The following is a 17,293-nucleotide window of genomic DNA, read 5'->3' on the forward strand; positions in this document are numbered from 1 at the left end:
AGTATTTTTGGTATGGAAAATACAGGTTTGCACAGATTTTGGGCTCATTTGTTGTAAATTAACACATTCAAATGTTTATAAATATTTTAGGTCATGTTTGTGGGGTGTTCTTTTCCTCCTTTGATCCTAATATCTCTGAGAAAATAATGTTTTCAAAGATTATCTCAGACATTTCTGGGGGTCACGGTTTATAAATTAAGGGATTACCCTTTAAGAACATTGTCCTTATAGGAAGAAACAATACTGCTATTATTCTTCTGTATTATGTTAGTTGATATGTGACATGAGTTGTTTTTTTAGTTGTTGGTTTTTTTACATAAAATGTATATCTGTATATACTGCGCATTTATTTTATGTTTTAGTACATCGTTTTATTTATACACTATTTTAATAACCATTTTGCCTTCGGTAGTTCATTTTAAATGCTCCTTCAGTTCGACGAATTAATGTATAAAATAAAAAATATTCAGTGTTATCTCTGTTCATTTGAGACCATAAAGACCGCACGTATAATAATTATAAAAATGAGTTAGAAAAAAAAGTTTTTTAAAGTTTTGTAAATGAGCAGATCATATTAATATTTTTATGTTCTCTCGACTTTTATAAAACTATTTGCGTAGGAGTGTAACCAACCAGTAGGTAACGGTAGCTGAAGCTCGTGCATATTATTTTTAAAATTAATGTTTTTTGGTTTTGTTTCTGCAGAGCTACACAATCATTATATATACAATATATAAACAATCATGCTTTTCAATTGTAACAACAACAAAAAAAATCTTTCTTTTAAATGAATGTAATCATTTCGATTGGGATCATTCATTTATTATTTTTTTTAATTAATGTTTGTTTGTTTTTTTCTGCAGAGCTACACAATCATTATATAAACAATCATGCTTTTCAATTGTAACAACAACAAAAATTTTTCCTTTGAATGAATGTAATAATTTTCGATTGGGATCATTCATTCATTAATTTGCCAGATAAATAATTGTGTGTAGTGTGCAAAAGAGAAAGTGAGCGACATGCGCATGCGCACTGATTTTGCACTTCCGGGTTTGTCTTTAAGTGAAATGTAACATTTCGCTTGTGATGTGTCTATGAAACTTGTTGTCTGGGCAGCGAATGAACGGTGCTTATTTATAACGGAAGACAAAAGACACTGTGGCGGAGAATACTGTCATGCTCGTTCAATGAGACTCTCACTAGACTCGCTGTAATGGCCTGATGTTGCACTGTTGTGCCTTATGACCGGACGGACTGACAGCAGCATGACGCGCCTGATGTTTCTAGCGGCCGCGGTGTTTCTCCTGTCCGCTCCTGCGAGCGCCTCTCAGGGGGACAAAGAGCCCGTCTACCGCGACTGTGTCAAACAATGTGTCCGGACGAACTGCACAGGGGCCCGACTGCGCGGTTTCCAGTCCGCTCAACCTCCATATATGGCACTCACAGGTACTATACTACCTATTCGTTTTGGGGAACACTACTAACCTATTTGAGTGTTATGCAAACTGCAAATCTCAATGGAAAATGTCATATTTTTATAAATTTAAATTAAGAATTTGTATACTAAATTATTCATGGACACATTTTATTGAACAGTAGTTAATGTACATCTTGATGTGAGTATTTATGAAAATATGCAAATCACAACAAAAACTTTCAAGGGGGTTTTGGGCACTTTAGAGAGGCTTTGTCATGCATGGAGACCAGTTAAACTAAAGCAGCAGGCTGGACAAGTTAAACTAGGAACACCCAACAACCTTATGCTGATTTAAGCAGACCCCTGAAGGATTTCTGAAGGATCATGATGTGAAAATTCAGCTTTGTCATCATCACAGTAATAAATGACATTTTAAAATATATAACAATTATTAAAATTATATTTTAAATGTAATATTTCACAATATTACTGTTTTTAATGTATTTTTGATCTAATAAATGCAGTCGTTGTGAGTATTAGAGACTTCTTTCAAAAACAAAAAATAATACCAACACCAAACGTTTATCGTTTATATATTATAAAGTCATTAAAACTGTGAAAACAAGCAAACAAATAATAAAACAGATAGTCCTGTCCCTTCAGAATCCGAATGACATAATCGAGTCAATATCCCTAAGCTCTCAAAATACTGAAATGTTTGTATAAAGTACAGTGGTCAACATTTGAAGTGGATCAAAACCTTTCATCAAAGTTATACATGAATTTAAAAAATACCCGTTCTTGTCTTAGGACAACTTTGAGGAACTTTTTTGATGCACTTCAAATGTTGACTGCTATATATGTGCATATTTTGCAATAAACTTAAAATATATTGTTTTTATACATATAAATTAATCAACATTTGTAATTGATTAGTTTTATATTCCTCCATCGATTTTGGGATTGTAGTTATTTCCCTCGCTAAAACCCTTTAGTCTTTTTGTCCGATTTTCAAAAACCTTTTTTGCTTCAAATCAAAGTTTGTAGTGTTGGGATTCACCTTGTATCTGATTGGCTTGATTAGTGGCTCATATTATAACTCTTTAACAAAGAATATTTTAAAATCCCTAGGGGATAAATGAATGAAATTACTTCCGGAACCAGCATTGTTGCTCCATATATAGCAGATGATGATTTTTGTTGCATAGCAACATTCTCTTATGTCAGGGAATATAACTTTTAATGTAGGGGTCTTTAACCATGTTAGACCAAGAACCCATTGCTGGATCGGAAGACAGATTTCATAGTTAAAGTTTTTTTTTAAACAATAATTGGTGTACCCCTGTTCTAGTGGAAGGATGCCACATAATAAATTGTATTGAAGGAATATTCTGGCTTAAATACGAGTTAAGCTCAATCGACAGAATTTGTGTCATAATGTTGATTAGTCTGTGTTCAGACTTCCGACTAATTGTGTGTATAGTAAAAAATTTGATGAGATTTGGTTAGTATTGTAAATTTACGAAAATGTCAGATTTAATTGATTTACATGTCAATAAATTTTGTCCTGAAACCTTTCCTGTGCAATGGATGATTTGAAATCCGCGATGTTTCAGGCTGGACGTGTCGTGATGACTGCAGGTATCAGTGCATGTGGACCACCGTGGGTCTGTACCAGGCAGAGGGATACAGTGTGCCACAGTTTCACGGGAAGGTCAGTGTCAGAATGTCAACCAATGTGAAAAAGGAGACCAATTTTAGTGATCATCATCATCATGAGCCTTTAAAAGAAATCTGTAATTTTTACCTTGATTCTACATCTTTTTTTCCTATCTGTGTCTTTGTCTAGTGGCCATTTGCCCGTTTCCTGTGTTTTGAGGAGCCTGCGTCTGCGCTGGCGTCTCTGCTCAATGGTCTGGCGTGTCTGCTGATGCTGCTGAGATACCGAAGCGCTGTCCCTCGTCAGAGCCCCATGTACCACACCATCACCGCCTTTTCACTGGTGAGACAGTGTCTGCACTAGTACCCAGACCCAGTTCTTATTCATAACTAGTTTTTTTCCCCCCCAAATATGCTGCAACTGAATGATTCCAGAATTTCTGCATTCTTGCTCTGTTTCCGGTACTATTCAGTGTAATGCGGGAGAAATAGTGGGTGGTGTGTTGGGCTGCACTATAAATTATGTTTTATTAACATGATGATGATTGAAATACAATTAATCGAGCAGCACTAGTGGTGTGGAATAAGACAGTAAATAGATAACGTGTATTCCTATTGTGATGTTCTCACTAGTTGCATGCAAAAGCGAACATAGAGCACAACCATTGGAATTGCATTTTCATGGGCTTGTTCAATTAATGTCAAATGTCAAAATGATTCAAAAATAATTTTTAAACTCATGAGATATTAGTTTGAATTAGTCTGATGACTCACTAAATTGTCAAAGTGGGTGTTGACTTACACACTGGTCCATAAGACAATTGAATTGATAAGCATGCTTGAATTGATACTGTGTTATGTTGTACTTAAAGTCCCTCTGTGGTGAAAATCAAGCTTTTAATAGATTACGTGTCTGTGTGATATGTCTGTGTGGTGTTTTAATATGCTTTAAGACAAACCATGCAAATTCATGTCAACACCATTGTCTCAAAATCGCGGTTTGAAATCACATCAACGTGTGATCGTTAACGAGTGGATCTCAGAGCTGGTGTGAGTGGAGGCGGGGCTAATTTGCATATACATAGAACCGTGTATACTAAATGAGGAAGGGTGTAGAGTTATATTCAAGGTATTTTAAGGCATTTTTTCCAAGGACATTTTTTTTAAATAAGTAATTTTGATGATCAAAGATGAGTTTCAAAGGATAAAATTATTGACTTCTGGGGGACTTTAAGGCTTATAATATTTTTTTTGTATTTTCAAATATTAAAAGAATAGTTTAGGATCCAGGGCTCAGTTGTAAAATTGTTATAAGCAAATTATCACTAAAAGCTTTCTTAACTGAAGGGATTTGTTGCAACAGGCTGCAAAAACCGCCGGAACCAGTATCATTAAATTCCTTACAATTTCCATCCCTATTCTACACTTCTGCAAACAAAAAAGAGGAATCAAAAAGTCTGAAACCACACTGAAAATGTAATATTTGAATTTTATTTCATTAATTAATTTTTAAATATTAATGGCGTAAATAAGGGGGAAAATATTAGGATATTTCACTATTTCGAGGTCACTAATCAAATTAGTGGTGTTGATCTGGTGACTCTGATCATATTGTATAGATGGTCAGATCCTCTTTGGAACATTAGGAAATCATGCTGGATCACATGATCAGTTTTGTTCATGTCATCTCAAGTGCTGCAGTCATTCTGAAATTCATGATGTATAATTTACAGTTTATATTGTTATATTGATAAAAAAAAATCAACCAGAAAAATACAAAACACACTTTTTCCTCAAGTGAAACTCGACCCCACTGTAAATGTAAGTGGTGCTCAACCATGTTTGTTTCTCTGTGCAGATTTCGCTGAATGCATGGTTCTGGTCTACAGTGTTCCACACGAGAGACACCTATCTAACTGAGGTAACCTTTCAAAAAATGATTCAAAGGCAAATTCAAAAAAATTTTTTTTTTTTGATTAACATTAATGTCAAAAATATTTGTCCAAAGCATTGATATAGATTATCTGTCTTTGTTCAACAGAAGATGGACTACTTCTGTGCATCAGCTGTCATTCTCTACTCTATCTACTTGTGCTGCGTCAGGTGTGTGTGAACAGGAAATGCTCATAAACGGTCGATTGACAATATGCGGTGCTGTTGAACTCTGTTTATGATGGTGATTTGAGGATTATTTTTTCTGTTTCAGGACGCTGGGCTTGCGTAGGCCTGCAATTTCCAGTATGGTGGGAGTTCTGCTCATTCTGGCCTTCACGTCTCATGTGTCATATCTGACCTTTGTCAGTTTTGACTATGGGTACAACATGGCTGCCAATGCCACTATAGGTAAGGTGTTGTGAATACCACAGTAAGTGTGTTGACATGCATGATTTTACAGGGATTATGATATGCTGATAATGTGTAAGGTCATGTAAAAATGGTGCGAGTGATTTTTCTTTTTTTGGGAAAGGTGATGAATAGACTCTGTTTACTTAAAGTGCCCCGTTATCCGTTTTCGGATATTACCTTTCATCTACTGTGTAATAGAGCTGTTTGCGAATGTAAAAGGTCCGAAAATCTTCAAAGATCAAAGTGCACGATAAATTGAGTTATTGTCTCCCAAAAGAAAGAACCGATGCCGAACTGCCTGAAACGAGGCGTCAGTAATTCCTATCCTGATCGAACCTATGTAGGTTTGTAAAAAACTAGCATAATGCCATCTATGGTCTTCATTGGCTGCCTACAAACAACATCTACTTTGACCTGCCCTCAAACACTAGTTGTATCTGAGGCCTAGAAGAGTTTGGTTCGTTTTGTCAACATGTTGAGGAGAAGCAGTTTTCTGCGCTGCGAAAGCAAATCCACTTTGCATGCACTTCCAAAGGATGAAGACTCAGGCTCAAATTAATTTGGTAAAGCCAATGCCATCGTTACTGTTCGATTCACTCTGTATCAAGCGCTGAGGAAGTCTCCAGTACCGAAATTCAGATATGATAATGGCTGTTCCCTTTCGTTGTCACTACGAGTTCCATCGTGACGACGAATGGGGTTTCGCTTAGAAAGCCTGTTTCTCCCTGGGCGCTTCAACATCCATGGAGTTTTCCTCTCACAAAAGAGCTTTGCACGCGGCACGTCTTTTTAAAGATGCCTCGCCCATGCACTTCTGGTTGCGGTAGACTCATTTCTGACTCTGATGGGCACGATCGCTGTTCTGCGTGTTTGGGCATTGATCACGCCTGAGGAGCCCTCGTGGATGACTCGTGTTCTCTCTGTGGGAACATGACCATTGCGTCATTACGGTCGAGACTCAGTGATCTCGCAAGAGTGAGAGTCCCCTTATCCACACCCCGATCTACTCCCTCCATGAGAGGTAGTACTTCGGCTGGTGGCCAGGGTGACCTGAGGGTGACGGTGTGGAACAAGGCAGCGACTATCTGTCCACAGAAACAGACTGAGGCTAACAAGCATATTCTGCCCCGACGGCCCGCTGCTTCCTCAACCCAGCAGCAGCCTTCACCCGGGCCCTGTCGCGGAGGAAGCCGCAGGAAGGCGCCACCGTCCTCTCCAGCCCCGCTAAACGCCAGGCTAAGCGGCGTTCCTGAGACGGGCAGCTCAGGGATGGTTGTCAGTTCTTTTCAGGAGATGGTAGCAGGACCACTCCTTCCCCCGGACCACTCCTTCCACTCCCCGCTGCTCAACCCCGGGTGGGAAGCACCCTAATGTGGTTAAAGAAAGAACTGACACCCCCATCCCTGAGCACACAGAGTTCTCGGATGACAGTATGTTCCGTCCCCGGGCTGCACCACTCTCATCCCCCTCTGTCGCCAGACCCCTGGCAGAGCAGGCCCCCACGGAACGCTCGTCCTTCCCTGGCCTCCGCTGTCAGGTTGCGGTTAATGACCGTGCCCCCACACCCGGCCGCTATGCCGTCCAAGTCCGGGCCGGTCATTCCGCTTCGCTGCACCACCGAGGGGACGTCTGTGGTTCGCATGACCCCGCTGGCACAGTTCTTGGGAGCCTGGCTAGAGCCTCCAAACCTGTCCCGCTGTGTCGCACGAACCATCAGAATCGGCTATGCGATTTCAGTTCCCACGGTCTCCTCCCCGCTTCAGGGGGGGTCTGCTCTACAATGGTCGGTGGCAATGTCCTTATCATGAGAGCAGAGGTTGCTACCCTACTTGCGAAGGGTGCGATCAGAGACGGCGACAGCCGAGCGCTGATGAGGGGGCGTCTGAAATACCGAGGGGGGGGGGGGGGCGTTCACATTGACGCACGTCACCACTTTTTTGCCAGGGTTCCATTCTCCCCACCACTTTTTAAAACATCTTTGCGGCATGTACCAATACAAATAATAATTCATCTCCAGTTAACTAGCAAAGCTTTCATTTTGTTCGTTTGTCAAATTAGAGTAGTCATAGCGCTGAAATGTGTTTTTTTTTTTTTTATCAAGTGATCAAAGTGCTCGTTGCCTGCTTCGATCAGTGAAATTTTAAAACACACTAATATCTATGGAAGCGGCAATAATAATCCTTTCAATTTTAATAAGACGACACGTTTTACATGTTTGATACACATTGTGTAAGTAGCTTTACATTTTGCTCTATTCTTCTTCAGTTCACCGACCACTTACTCATGTATTTCGTGATTAGTCGAGAAATTGACGTGTTGCAAATCAAACAGATCCGATTCTCTGAACTGTGGAACAAACCAACATGGCACCGCCCATCACACAAACAACAAAACACATCCACTTGCACATATTTGACAATCAGAATATCAGTGTTTGATGCTAATAGCTAATACATTTGTGAATATTTTGAATAAAAAAGGAAAAATTACATAAAAGCAGATCATCATTCATTCAGCGATGTGTTGTGGTTGCGCTCTGTCACGTGACAAGCAATGGCGCGAACGATGGAAACATTAAAGCGACAGGTTCTAAATAGCGGTCGCCTTGAAAAACTCACGCTGGGGGGTCAGTTAGAATATTTTAAACTTACGTGTGAAAGGGCTAACTAAAATATTATTAATTTAGGTTAATATTCACAAAAATAAGAAAATGTGAAAATGTAATTGGCAAAATGTGATTTTTAAATGGCATATTTTATCAGCAAAATCCCGTTTACATTCATGGTGAGTTGAGGGGGCAGGAGAGTCCCGTTGAGGGGGTGGCGCACCCCGACGTGGCGCCGGCCCTGGGTGCGATCGAGACTGTTCCTCCAGCTGAAATGAGGTCCGGTTTCTACAGCCCCTACTTCATTGTCCCGAAGAAATCCGGTGGGTTACGGCCAACCCTGGACCTGCGAATCTTGAACCGCTCCCTTCACATGCTGCCGTTCAAAATGCTCAAAACGCATCTTCGACCCTGTGCAAGATCAGGGAGGACGAGGAGCAGATCATTTTGGTCGCGCCTCACTGACCCACCCGGACCTGGTTCTCCGAACTTGTACTCCTTGCGACAACACCTCCCTGGCCTATTCCTCTGAGGAAGGACCTCCTTTCTCAGGGACGGGGCACCCTATGGCACTCTCGTCCCGATCTTTGGAACCTCCACGTGTGGCATCTGGACGAGACGAGGCAGGTTTGAGTACCCTACCACAAGCGGTGGTGGCTACTATCACTTCCGCTAGAGCATCGTCCACGAGACGTGCCTACACGTTGAAGTGGAACCTCTTCGTCAACTGGTGCTCTTCTCGCCGAGAAGACCCCCTGAGATGCCCGATTAGTGTCGTGCTTTCCTTCCTGCAAGATGGGTTGGAGCGAAGGCTGTCTCCCTCCACCCTGAAAGTAAATGTTGCCGCTATCGCCGCACATCATGACGCAGTCCAGGGTAAATCCGTAGGAAAGCACGACCTGATCGTCAGGTTCCTGAGGAGAGCGAGGAGACTAAATCCTCCTCGCCCTCCTCTTGTTCCCTCTTGGACCTCTCAGTGGTTCTAACTGCCCTGCACAGTGCTCCCTTTGAGCCTCTGCAATCAGTGGAGCTCAAGTTCCTGTCACTGAAGACAGCGCTCCTGGTTGCATTGGCCTCCATCAAGAGGTTAGGGGACTTGAACGCATTCTCCATTGACGAAGCGTGCCTGGAATCCGTGCCGGCCTACTCTCATGTGATCCTGAGACCGTGGCCTGGATATGTGCCCAAGGTTCCCACCACTCCCTTTCGAGATCAGGGGGTGAACTTGCAAGCGCTGCCCCTGGAGGAGGCAGACCCAGCCTTGGCACTGCTCTGTCCAGTACGTGCTCTCTGTGCCTATGTAGACAGAACGCAGTGTTTCAGGACCTCAGACCAGCTCTTTATTATGGTGGGAAGCTGAAGGGAAAGGCTCTCTCCAAGCAAAGGTTGTCTCACTGGATAGTGGACGCCATTGCTTTAGCATACCAGCAGCAAGGTCGACCATGCCCCCTTGGTGTGACAGCCCACTCCACCCGGAGTGTGGCTTCCTCTTGGGCTCTAGCACATGGCGCCTCGCTAACAGACATCTGCAGTGCTGCAGGCTGGGCGACACCCAACACATTCGCCAGATTCTACAATCTCCGAGTGGAGCCTGTGTCCTCTCGTGTACTCGCTTCAACCAGCCAGTACTAGGACTCGCTTAGGTGTCTTCGCTTGCTCGCCATTCCACTCCACGAACTGGATACGTGCGATTTGTCCTCAGGTGAGCTTCCCCGAAAAGCCCTCAGTTCCTCCAGCACTGCTTACGTCGACGCCAGTGTCTATTGCCTGCGAGTTGGCTAGGTGCCTCCGTGTGCATGGTCCTTGGTATTCCTGTGTTAAGTAGGAGTCCTTCGTCCGTGCCAGTCTCACGATAGGGAGCTCAGACTTACGCAGGGCACTGGAAGACAGCTATGAAGGTGGCGTGATTAGACTGGAAACCCATTCGTCGTCACGACGGAACTCGTCGTGACAATGAAAGGGAACGTCTCGGTTACGTATGTAACCCTCGTTTCCTGAGTAGGGAACAGAGACGTTCCGTCTTCCTGCCACTTCCGCTTTACCGCAGGGATCGCATGATCGCATGATCGCAGTCTTGGCTCCTCAGTGAAGAAACATATCTGCATGTTGCCGGCGTCCTCCTTTTATACCCACAGGGTGGGGCGGATTTGCACCATGCAAATTCCACAGACCCATGGCATTTATTTGCCATTGGCTCGTTTTGTATACTCAAAGTTGATAGGCTTTCAAACCGAAACCCCATTCGTCGTCACGACGGAACGTCTCCGTTCCCTACTCAGGGAACGAGGGTTACACATGTAACCGAGATGTTTAAAATAATTTAATAAATTAATTAAATTAAGTCATGACCTATATTTTAAAATATTTTTTTCATTCAGGAAAAATGTCACATTAATGGAGTAAAATGGGTTTTGAATGTGGTTTCATATTGAATTTAATTAAAGCTCAGTCAATTTATTGAACTTTCCTAAGCTTTGCATGTAAATGCTTGTTCAGCTTTGGAACATTTTTTAAGTAGATCTATCATTTCAAAACCTCATGTAAACATGTACAGGTTTTTTTGTAGTGTTATTTTGATATTTACATAGAAACCTTAAAAATTGTTTTTTACAGGGTGCTTATTTTGGATAATTTTTTAACCATTTTGTTGTATGTAAACACACTCAAGTTTGTCACACTACACACTACTATTACCATACATATATACATATATCATACATATATGATATTTGTGAAAAAGGGTGTTAACTGTTAAATGGCTGCCATTCCAAAATAAGTTGACAGTATGACTTAAATCATTCTGAAAAAGTTTTTTTTTTTTAACAGTTAATATTACAATATAGTTATTTTCTGGAAATTTTACTGAAATATGTTTATGTATAACATAACCCTGTGATAATGCCTATTTTGGTAATCCAGTTAAATTCCCTTCAACTAAAATTTCATTTGATTTATATTATCTTTTTATTTGGAGCCTGATGGATACAATCCACAAAAAAAAATTCATAACGCATGAATGAGTCTGGCATCAGTGCAAAACCGGCTTTACATTATGTAATACTTTAAAAACAAGATTCAAACAGTAATGGGATACAATAGGTATTAGTTTCTAACCCATGTCTTTCCCTCTGATCGTGTGCTTCTGTCACAGGTATGATAAACCTGTTTTGGTGGCTGTGCTGGTGTTGGCTGAACCGGAGGATTTTGCCGTACTGGTGGAAGTGTGGTATGGTAGTGCTTTTACTACATGGCCTTGCCCTGCTGGAGCTGCTGGATTTCCCTCCACTCTTCTGGGTTCTAGACGCTCATGCCGTCTGGCACCTCAGCACCGTGCCCGTCCACTTCCTCTTCTACAGGTACATATGCACGGCTTGTTTCACATTGTGTCTGGTTGTTATCTAAAAAAAAGAGCTTTCAGTAAGCATTTGTTTGTGCAAAGTACCAAAGTTTACAAAAGATGAAATTCGTCTCCCATTCATTTCCAATGCAGTCTTTTTTGACCGCGAACAAGACAAGTGTGACTATTTTTTTCAGGACCATCTAACCTTTTCAAATCATGTCCATGATTTTTTTTCTTCTTTTGTTCACACAGCAAGTGCCAAACATTTACAGTTTCGTACCATTAGGTTAATGGTGCCAGCAAGTGCCAAACATTTAAAGTTTCGTACCATTAGGTTAATAATAAAAAACAAAAAGTATATATTGCTTTATGCAATAGCGATTGTTTCAAAGCAGCTTTACAGTAATAAACAGGAAAGTAATTATCAATGATGTAAACAGAATTCAATTCTGCTGTATAGCAGCTCTAAAAAAAGACAATAGTGGCATTGTTTGGCTGAAGTCAGTTCAGTGTTGAATGTCTAGTATCACCACCGCAAAGCTAATTCTTGCCTGCCCTGATTATTAAAGACTGATTTGATCTTTATGAAAAGAAGAGTTAATGACTGGCATGATATGAGATAAATTTTCTTTGACATGGATTTTATAGCATACTTTTTCTATTTAATTTTACTTTATATATATCCGATCAATTTGTGCTTTATTTTGTTGACAACTTTTCATTTTGATTGTTTGATTTCCTTAAATTACAGATAATAATTTTTGCCCCCATATTAAACTACACTAACCATGTTTCCATCCACCTATTTTTAAGCAAATTTTGGGATATCACAAAAAAAATGCTGGCTGGAAACGCCAAAATGCCCATACATTTTAAAGATGCCCATAATACACTTGTGCACCTTAATTGAGTCTGATGCTTTTTTTTCCAATAAGACGACATGTGCGTAAACTACAATGGAAACAATTTACTGAATAATGCCCTCAATGCGCAACTGTGCCTCAACAGAGGATGTGATTGAATATCTGGACTAACCGGTGGGTCAGTTTCATTGCACAGCATCTCAAATTTTGCCAAAGTCTGTCATCAAAATGATTTGGTATAATCACCTCCCAGAACTGTCTAATATGATTGTTCACAAACACCAGGCATCCAAACGCAAGCTAACATGACAGTGTTTATTGGTTTTGTCTGCGCACTCTGAGGCAAAATTAATTTATGATGTTGGATAAAAGAACCAGCAACTTCCATGTTTATTACAGATATTTTGAGCCAGTTTTCCAGGAAGTGATGATTTTGTTCTCTTGAACACATGGGATGGAAATGGTGCTTTATTCGCTTTGGATGGAAACATATCTACTGAAAAAAATTGGTGTAGGATTTACTTTGAAACAGTTACAATAAAAACTCCCAATTGAGAGAAAAAAAGTCAAAATTGCGAGTTTATATCACACTATACTAACTTATAACTCGCCATTCTGAGTTTATATCTCGCAATTCTGACTTTATAACTTGCAATTCTGAGTTTCTATCGCGCAATTCTGACTTTATAACTCTCAATTGCGAGTTTATGTTTTGCAATTGTGAGAAAAGAATTCAGAATTGTGAGAGAAAAAGTCGCAATTATCTTTTTAATTGTTTTATTCCCTGGCAGAAACAAGCTTCCATAAAGAAATGCCAAGTAGCGCATTAAATTAAACATGAAAGAATGAAAAAGTATTTTTCTTGTAAAAATACGCCAATAATCTTTGTTATATTTACAACTTTGAAAATCTTTTTTAAAGTGTATGTTTTTTTTCATTCTCGTAGTTTTCTCATAGACGACAGCCTACACCTCCTCAACACAGAGAAGCCTGGAGTGAAACTGGACTAGGAGGAAACAGTCTCAGAACCCCAACCCCTCCTCTGATATCCTTCCCATCAGGGCAAATGCGAGCCGGACTGAGCCAGGCCTCAACCGCCGTGGCTTCCGGCACGTGTCCTGGGGCTGAAGTTTCGAATTCGAATGTTTTTCTTGTTTACACTTTCTTTTTACCATAACTTTTTATTTGTTTGGATTGGACCGAAAGGGTTGTCGTTTGGTCAGGTTTTAAAGATGTGCCACAATACTTTAGTTGAAACCTGATTGATGTTTGCATTCACTGAGCTTTGCCTTCAATTAAGAAGTGAATTAGCCTTTCTACACAAGTTTATTTACACAGCATTCTTTTAAAAAGGTGCAATGATTAATAACACCACATTTGCTGATAAATATCTTCACATAAGTTATTCATATCTCCCATTCATATCCGTCTACATTTGTGTTGCGTGATTTAATGACCCTGCAGTGTATATATATTTCAGAGATATACAGAGGTAGACTGAGTTTTACTTTGAAACATCTGTTCACTATTAGTGTGCTGAACACCAGTACTCAGAAGGGGTTATGAGTTAGCAGTGTGCTCTGTTTCTGAGACGCGGGACGGTTAAATCGCTAAAGTGCAATACCAGGAGCTACCAGCAGATAGCGCAATGCTGATTAGTTTCCACACTGCGGGAACTTTCCCAGCATTGACTTGTGATGAATTGGACGGTTTGTTCTTGAAGCAGTGCATATCAAGTAACCCATTTTTTCTATAGTAATCACTCACTTTAATCACTAGATTTTTAATGAATAGTCCACGCACACATGAAAATACTGTTGATGTTTATTCATGGTGATTTTCAGTGGAACACATAAGGAGAAGTTTACCAGAATGGTTGTACAATAAAAGTGAAAGGTGACCGGGGACTGTCACGCTTCAAAAATGACAAAAAGCCCCATTAAAAGTATCTAAAATAGTATGACTTGACCCTTTATGTGAGTAACAAACCAAAATTTAAGATATTATTTGCTGATAATATTTCACTGTAGCTCTTAACTATCATCATATGCAAAGTATTGTGATACTGATACTGATACCCATTTTGGAGGTTGCTGCTCAGAGTATGCTTCTTCTGAATGGAAAAGAGCAGTGCAAAAACATTCTACTAAACGTCTCCTTTTATGTTCTATGGAGGAACATCTTGAGTCATGTTTTTGGTCAGCTACTCCTTTATTCACTTTAAAGAGAGTGTCTTATCACCACCACAGAGCTACTTGTTGCCTGAATATAAAAGACTGACTTTATGGCAGGAAGATTGAAAGAGTGGCATGATATGAGCTAGCAAAGAAATTACTTTTCCTTTGAAATATTATGGTTTTTCTCTATGTTGCTGCTTTACCTTTGTTTTTCATCTCCGTACACTTTTTATATATCCGATCACTCTGTGCTTTATTTTGTTGACACATTTTCATTTTGATTGTTAGATTTTTACATTTATTTTCACCAAGAACGCCTTTGCAATGAAAATATTACTTAGAATTGGTATTCCACAGAATGTAATGAAAAAAGGGATGAAGAAGGGTGTGTGCGTGTGTGTGTGTGTGTGTGTGTGTGTGTGTGTGTGTGTGTGTGTGTGTGTGTGTGTGTGTGTGTGTGTGTGTGTGTGTGTGTGTGTGTGTGTGTGTGTGTGTGTGTGTGTGTGTGTGTGTGTGTGTGTGTGTGTGTGTGTGTGTGTGTGTGTGTGTGTGTGTGTGTGTGTGTGTGTGTGTGTGTGTGTGTTGTTGCTGTGCAATTTGAGCTTGTAGTGCATTACATTTAACCACATTTATTACTATAGCAACCTGATGACTACCACAGCTTATATCCTTAAGCTCCTTTCTTTGAGAACACTTGTCACACTATGCCTTACATTTTTATCTTTTTATGTTTCATACATGGCAGCACTTCTCCACAAATCTCTCATCATCCACCATACTCTTACTCGCTTGTGCCAGACTATTTCTTGTATCAGAAATATCATTCGCACAGATTCTAATGTTATTGTAACTGGAGCCAAAACCACATATGATTGCCTGACATGTCTTTGTTCCAAATTGTCACTTGTGCACTTTGTGTGTGTGTGTGTGTGTGAGTGTGTACACACAGACTAATGGGGAATTGTGTCACTGTGGGGACCTAAATTGAAGTCCCCATAACGAAACAAGCTTATAAATCATACAGAATTAGTTTGAAAATGTAAAACTGCAGAAGGTTTTCTGTGATGGAAGATTTATGCGTAGGATTAGTGTAAGGTGATAGAATATACCGTTTGTACAGTATAAAAACATTACATCTATGGAGAGTCCCTTACAAAGATAGTGAACCGTGTGTGTGTGTGTGTGTGTCAGTGTGTGTGTGTGTGTGTGTGTGTGTGTGTGTGTGTGTGTGTGTCAGAACAAGAGTGCAAGCATGATCGCCCTGGAGGGTAAATATAGCCGTTTAGAAAGGCTAAAAGCGGTATAGAGGGGGAGGGGACAACAAGGGTATCCAGAACAGTGATGGTGGGACCGCTGATCAGACTCAACTATTCATCGCTTCAGTCTTTTGAAAGTGTTAATGATTAGAAAGTCAACAGTGTTTCTGAGGGAGTTTTACCACTATCTACTACTTTTTAAGTTGCAAAGAAGTTGTCACCAGAAAGTCCAGTTTGACATTTTGATTAAACATTACTAGGTAGATACCCTAATAGATAGGGTGAATTAAAGGAAAATTCCAGGTACAACTTAAGCTCTATAACCAGCATCACAGAATTTTCAAAATGTGTTTGTATGATGGAAATGTTGATGGAAATCAATTGCACTCTTAGAAAAAAGGTTCTGTGGGTTTCTATATAGAACCCTATAGGTTTTTGACTTAGTTTTAAAGAACCCTTTGTGCCAAAAATGTTCTATAAGGATAAATGTCTTAAATGATTGCATACTTTCATGTTAAACAGGCTATTTATTTATTTTTCTAATGATAAAGTATGTTTACGAGCTGTTTAAGTCATAACATTTTATTAAAATTCAAAATTAATGAAAACAAAATTAATTCAATCTAAATCCATAAAATGATCCCATGATGGGAACCCCTAAAAGGTTGTATATGAAGCACCTGACAGAAACCTTTAAGGATCTATATAGAATCTTTTCTTCTAAAAGTGTACAGTTGTGTACAAGTGTACACATCTTTTTTTCTTTATTATAGAATCAAAGTTCAAGTAATTTTCTGTGGTGATCGACAGCACATCACACAGATGATCCTGGAATGTTCCATTAATTGAGATGACCAAGTTAAAGCAAGATAATTGTTTATGGACACAAGTGATACTAACATTTATATAATCCTTTTCAGCTTCCCTTGAATCATGTTTCATATTTTGTTCTATATATTTCTAAAGCAGAACTGTAGTATGTTATATTTTCTGCAAATTCATTACATGAAAATTTACCATTTGGTATGCTGTACTTTAAAATGACCTGCATGCTGAATGTAAACGTGACCTTTTTCACATTAAATAATCTAAAAAGAAAGGGAATGAGATTTACTGTATGGCCAGACTGGTAATTGGTTGTCTTCTGAAAATTAGTTGTATACATTTTTGACACTGTTGTCTGTATGTAATGCAACATAATGCCAAACACGAGAGGTGTCTTCTGGGTATCTAATTGTTAATGTCCCACATGAGCTCCAAATTCTCCCTCTTTTTCATTGGCCAGTTTGATTGTGGCCATCTATTGGCTCAACATGGACTTGCCCTGTATATTTCCCCACCTTCACTTTCTCATCTCATTCTTTCTGTCCCTTTCTATTGCTCTCTTTCTTTGTCTTGGTATTGTAATGCACCTTTCTTCACCAATTGTACACAAGCCCAAATGTGTATAAAGCAACCTTGAGGAAATTAATAAAATTGTTCTGTATTAATACTTTTACTGGTACTGTTTATTTCAGTAACATGAGAGGCTGTGCTGCATTGTGACTATAGCCACGATAAACCACAAGTGCCTTATTGCTTTTATGAAATGTTTACTACATAACAAAAATGTTAAGCAAAACATTAA

The 17,293-nt window shown here is 39.7% G+C and overlaps 2 protein-coding genes across 2 annotated transcripts in view; one reads left to right on the top strand and one right to left on the bottom strand.

Annotated features, from left to right (window-relative positions):
- Positions 1 to 17,293, bottom strand: part of dnajc9 (DnaJ (Hsp40) homolog, subfamily C, member 9) — a 298,727-nt gene that overhangs the window by 10,325 nt on the left and 271,109 nt on the right. The window lies entirely within an intron of this gene.
- pgap3 (post-GPI attachment to proteins phospholipase 3) lies at positions 1,000 to 17,158 on the top strand. Its single transcript, XM_077205930.1, has 8 exons — positions 1,000 to 1,449; positions 3,037 to 3,134; positions 3,270 to 3,422; positions 4,938 to 5,000; positions 5,121 to 5,182; positions 5,286 to 5,422; positions 11,182 to 11,386; positions 13,180 to 17,158. Exons 1-8 carry the CDS (start codon positions 1,245 to 1,247, stop codon positions 13,241 to 13,243), a joined length of 987 nt encoding a protein of 328 aa, XP_077062045.1. The 5' UTR covers positions 1,000 to 1,244; the 3' UTR covers positions 13,244 to 17,158.

This window comes from Siphateles boraxobius, unplaced genomic scaffold (assembly GCF_051911475.1).
Source record: "Siphateles boraxobius isolate OS27281-9 unplaced genomic scaffold, OSU_SipBor_1 55, whole genome shotgun sequence".
In the NCBI taxonomy this organism is placed as follows: Eukaryota; Metazoa; Chordata; class Actinopteri; order Cypriniformes; family Leuciscidae; genus Siphateles; species Siphateles boraxobius.

Coding starts and splice junctions, on each gene's coding strand:
- pgap3 (XM_077205930.1), top strand. CDS start 1,245: ATGACCGGACGGACTGACAGCAGCATGACGCGCCTGATGTTTCTAGCG. Junction 1,450..3,036: donor TCCATATATGGCACTCACAG/GTACTATACTAC, acceptor GCGATGTTTCAG/GCTGGACGTGTCGTGATGAC. Junction 5,183..5,285: donor ATCTACTTGTGCTGCGTCAG/GTGTGTGTGAAC, acceptor TTTCTGTTTCAG/GACGCTGGGCTTGCGTAGGC.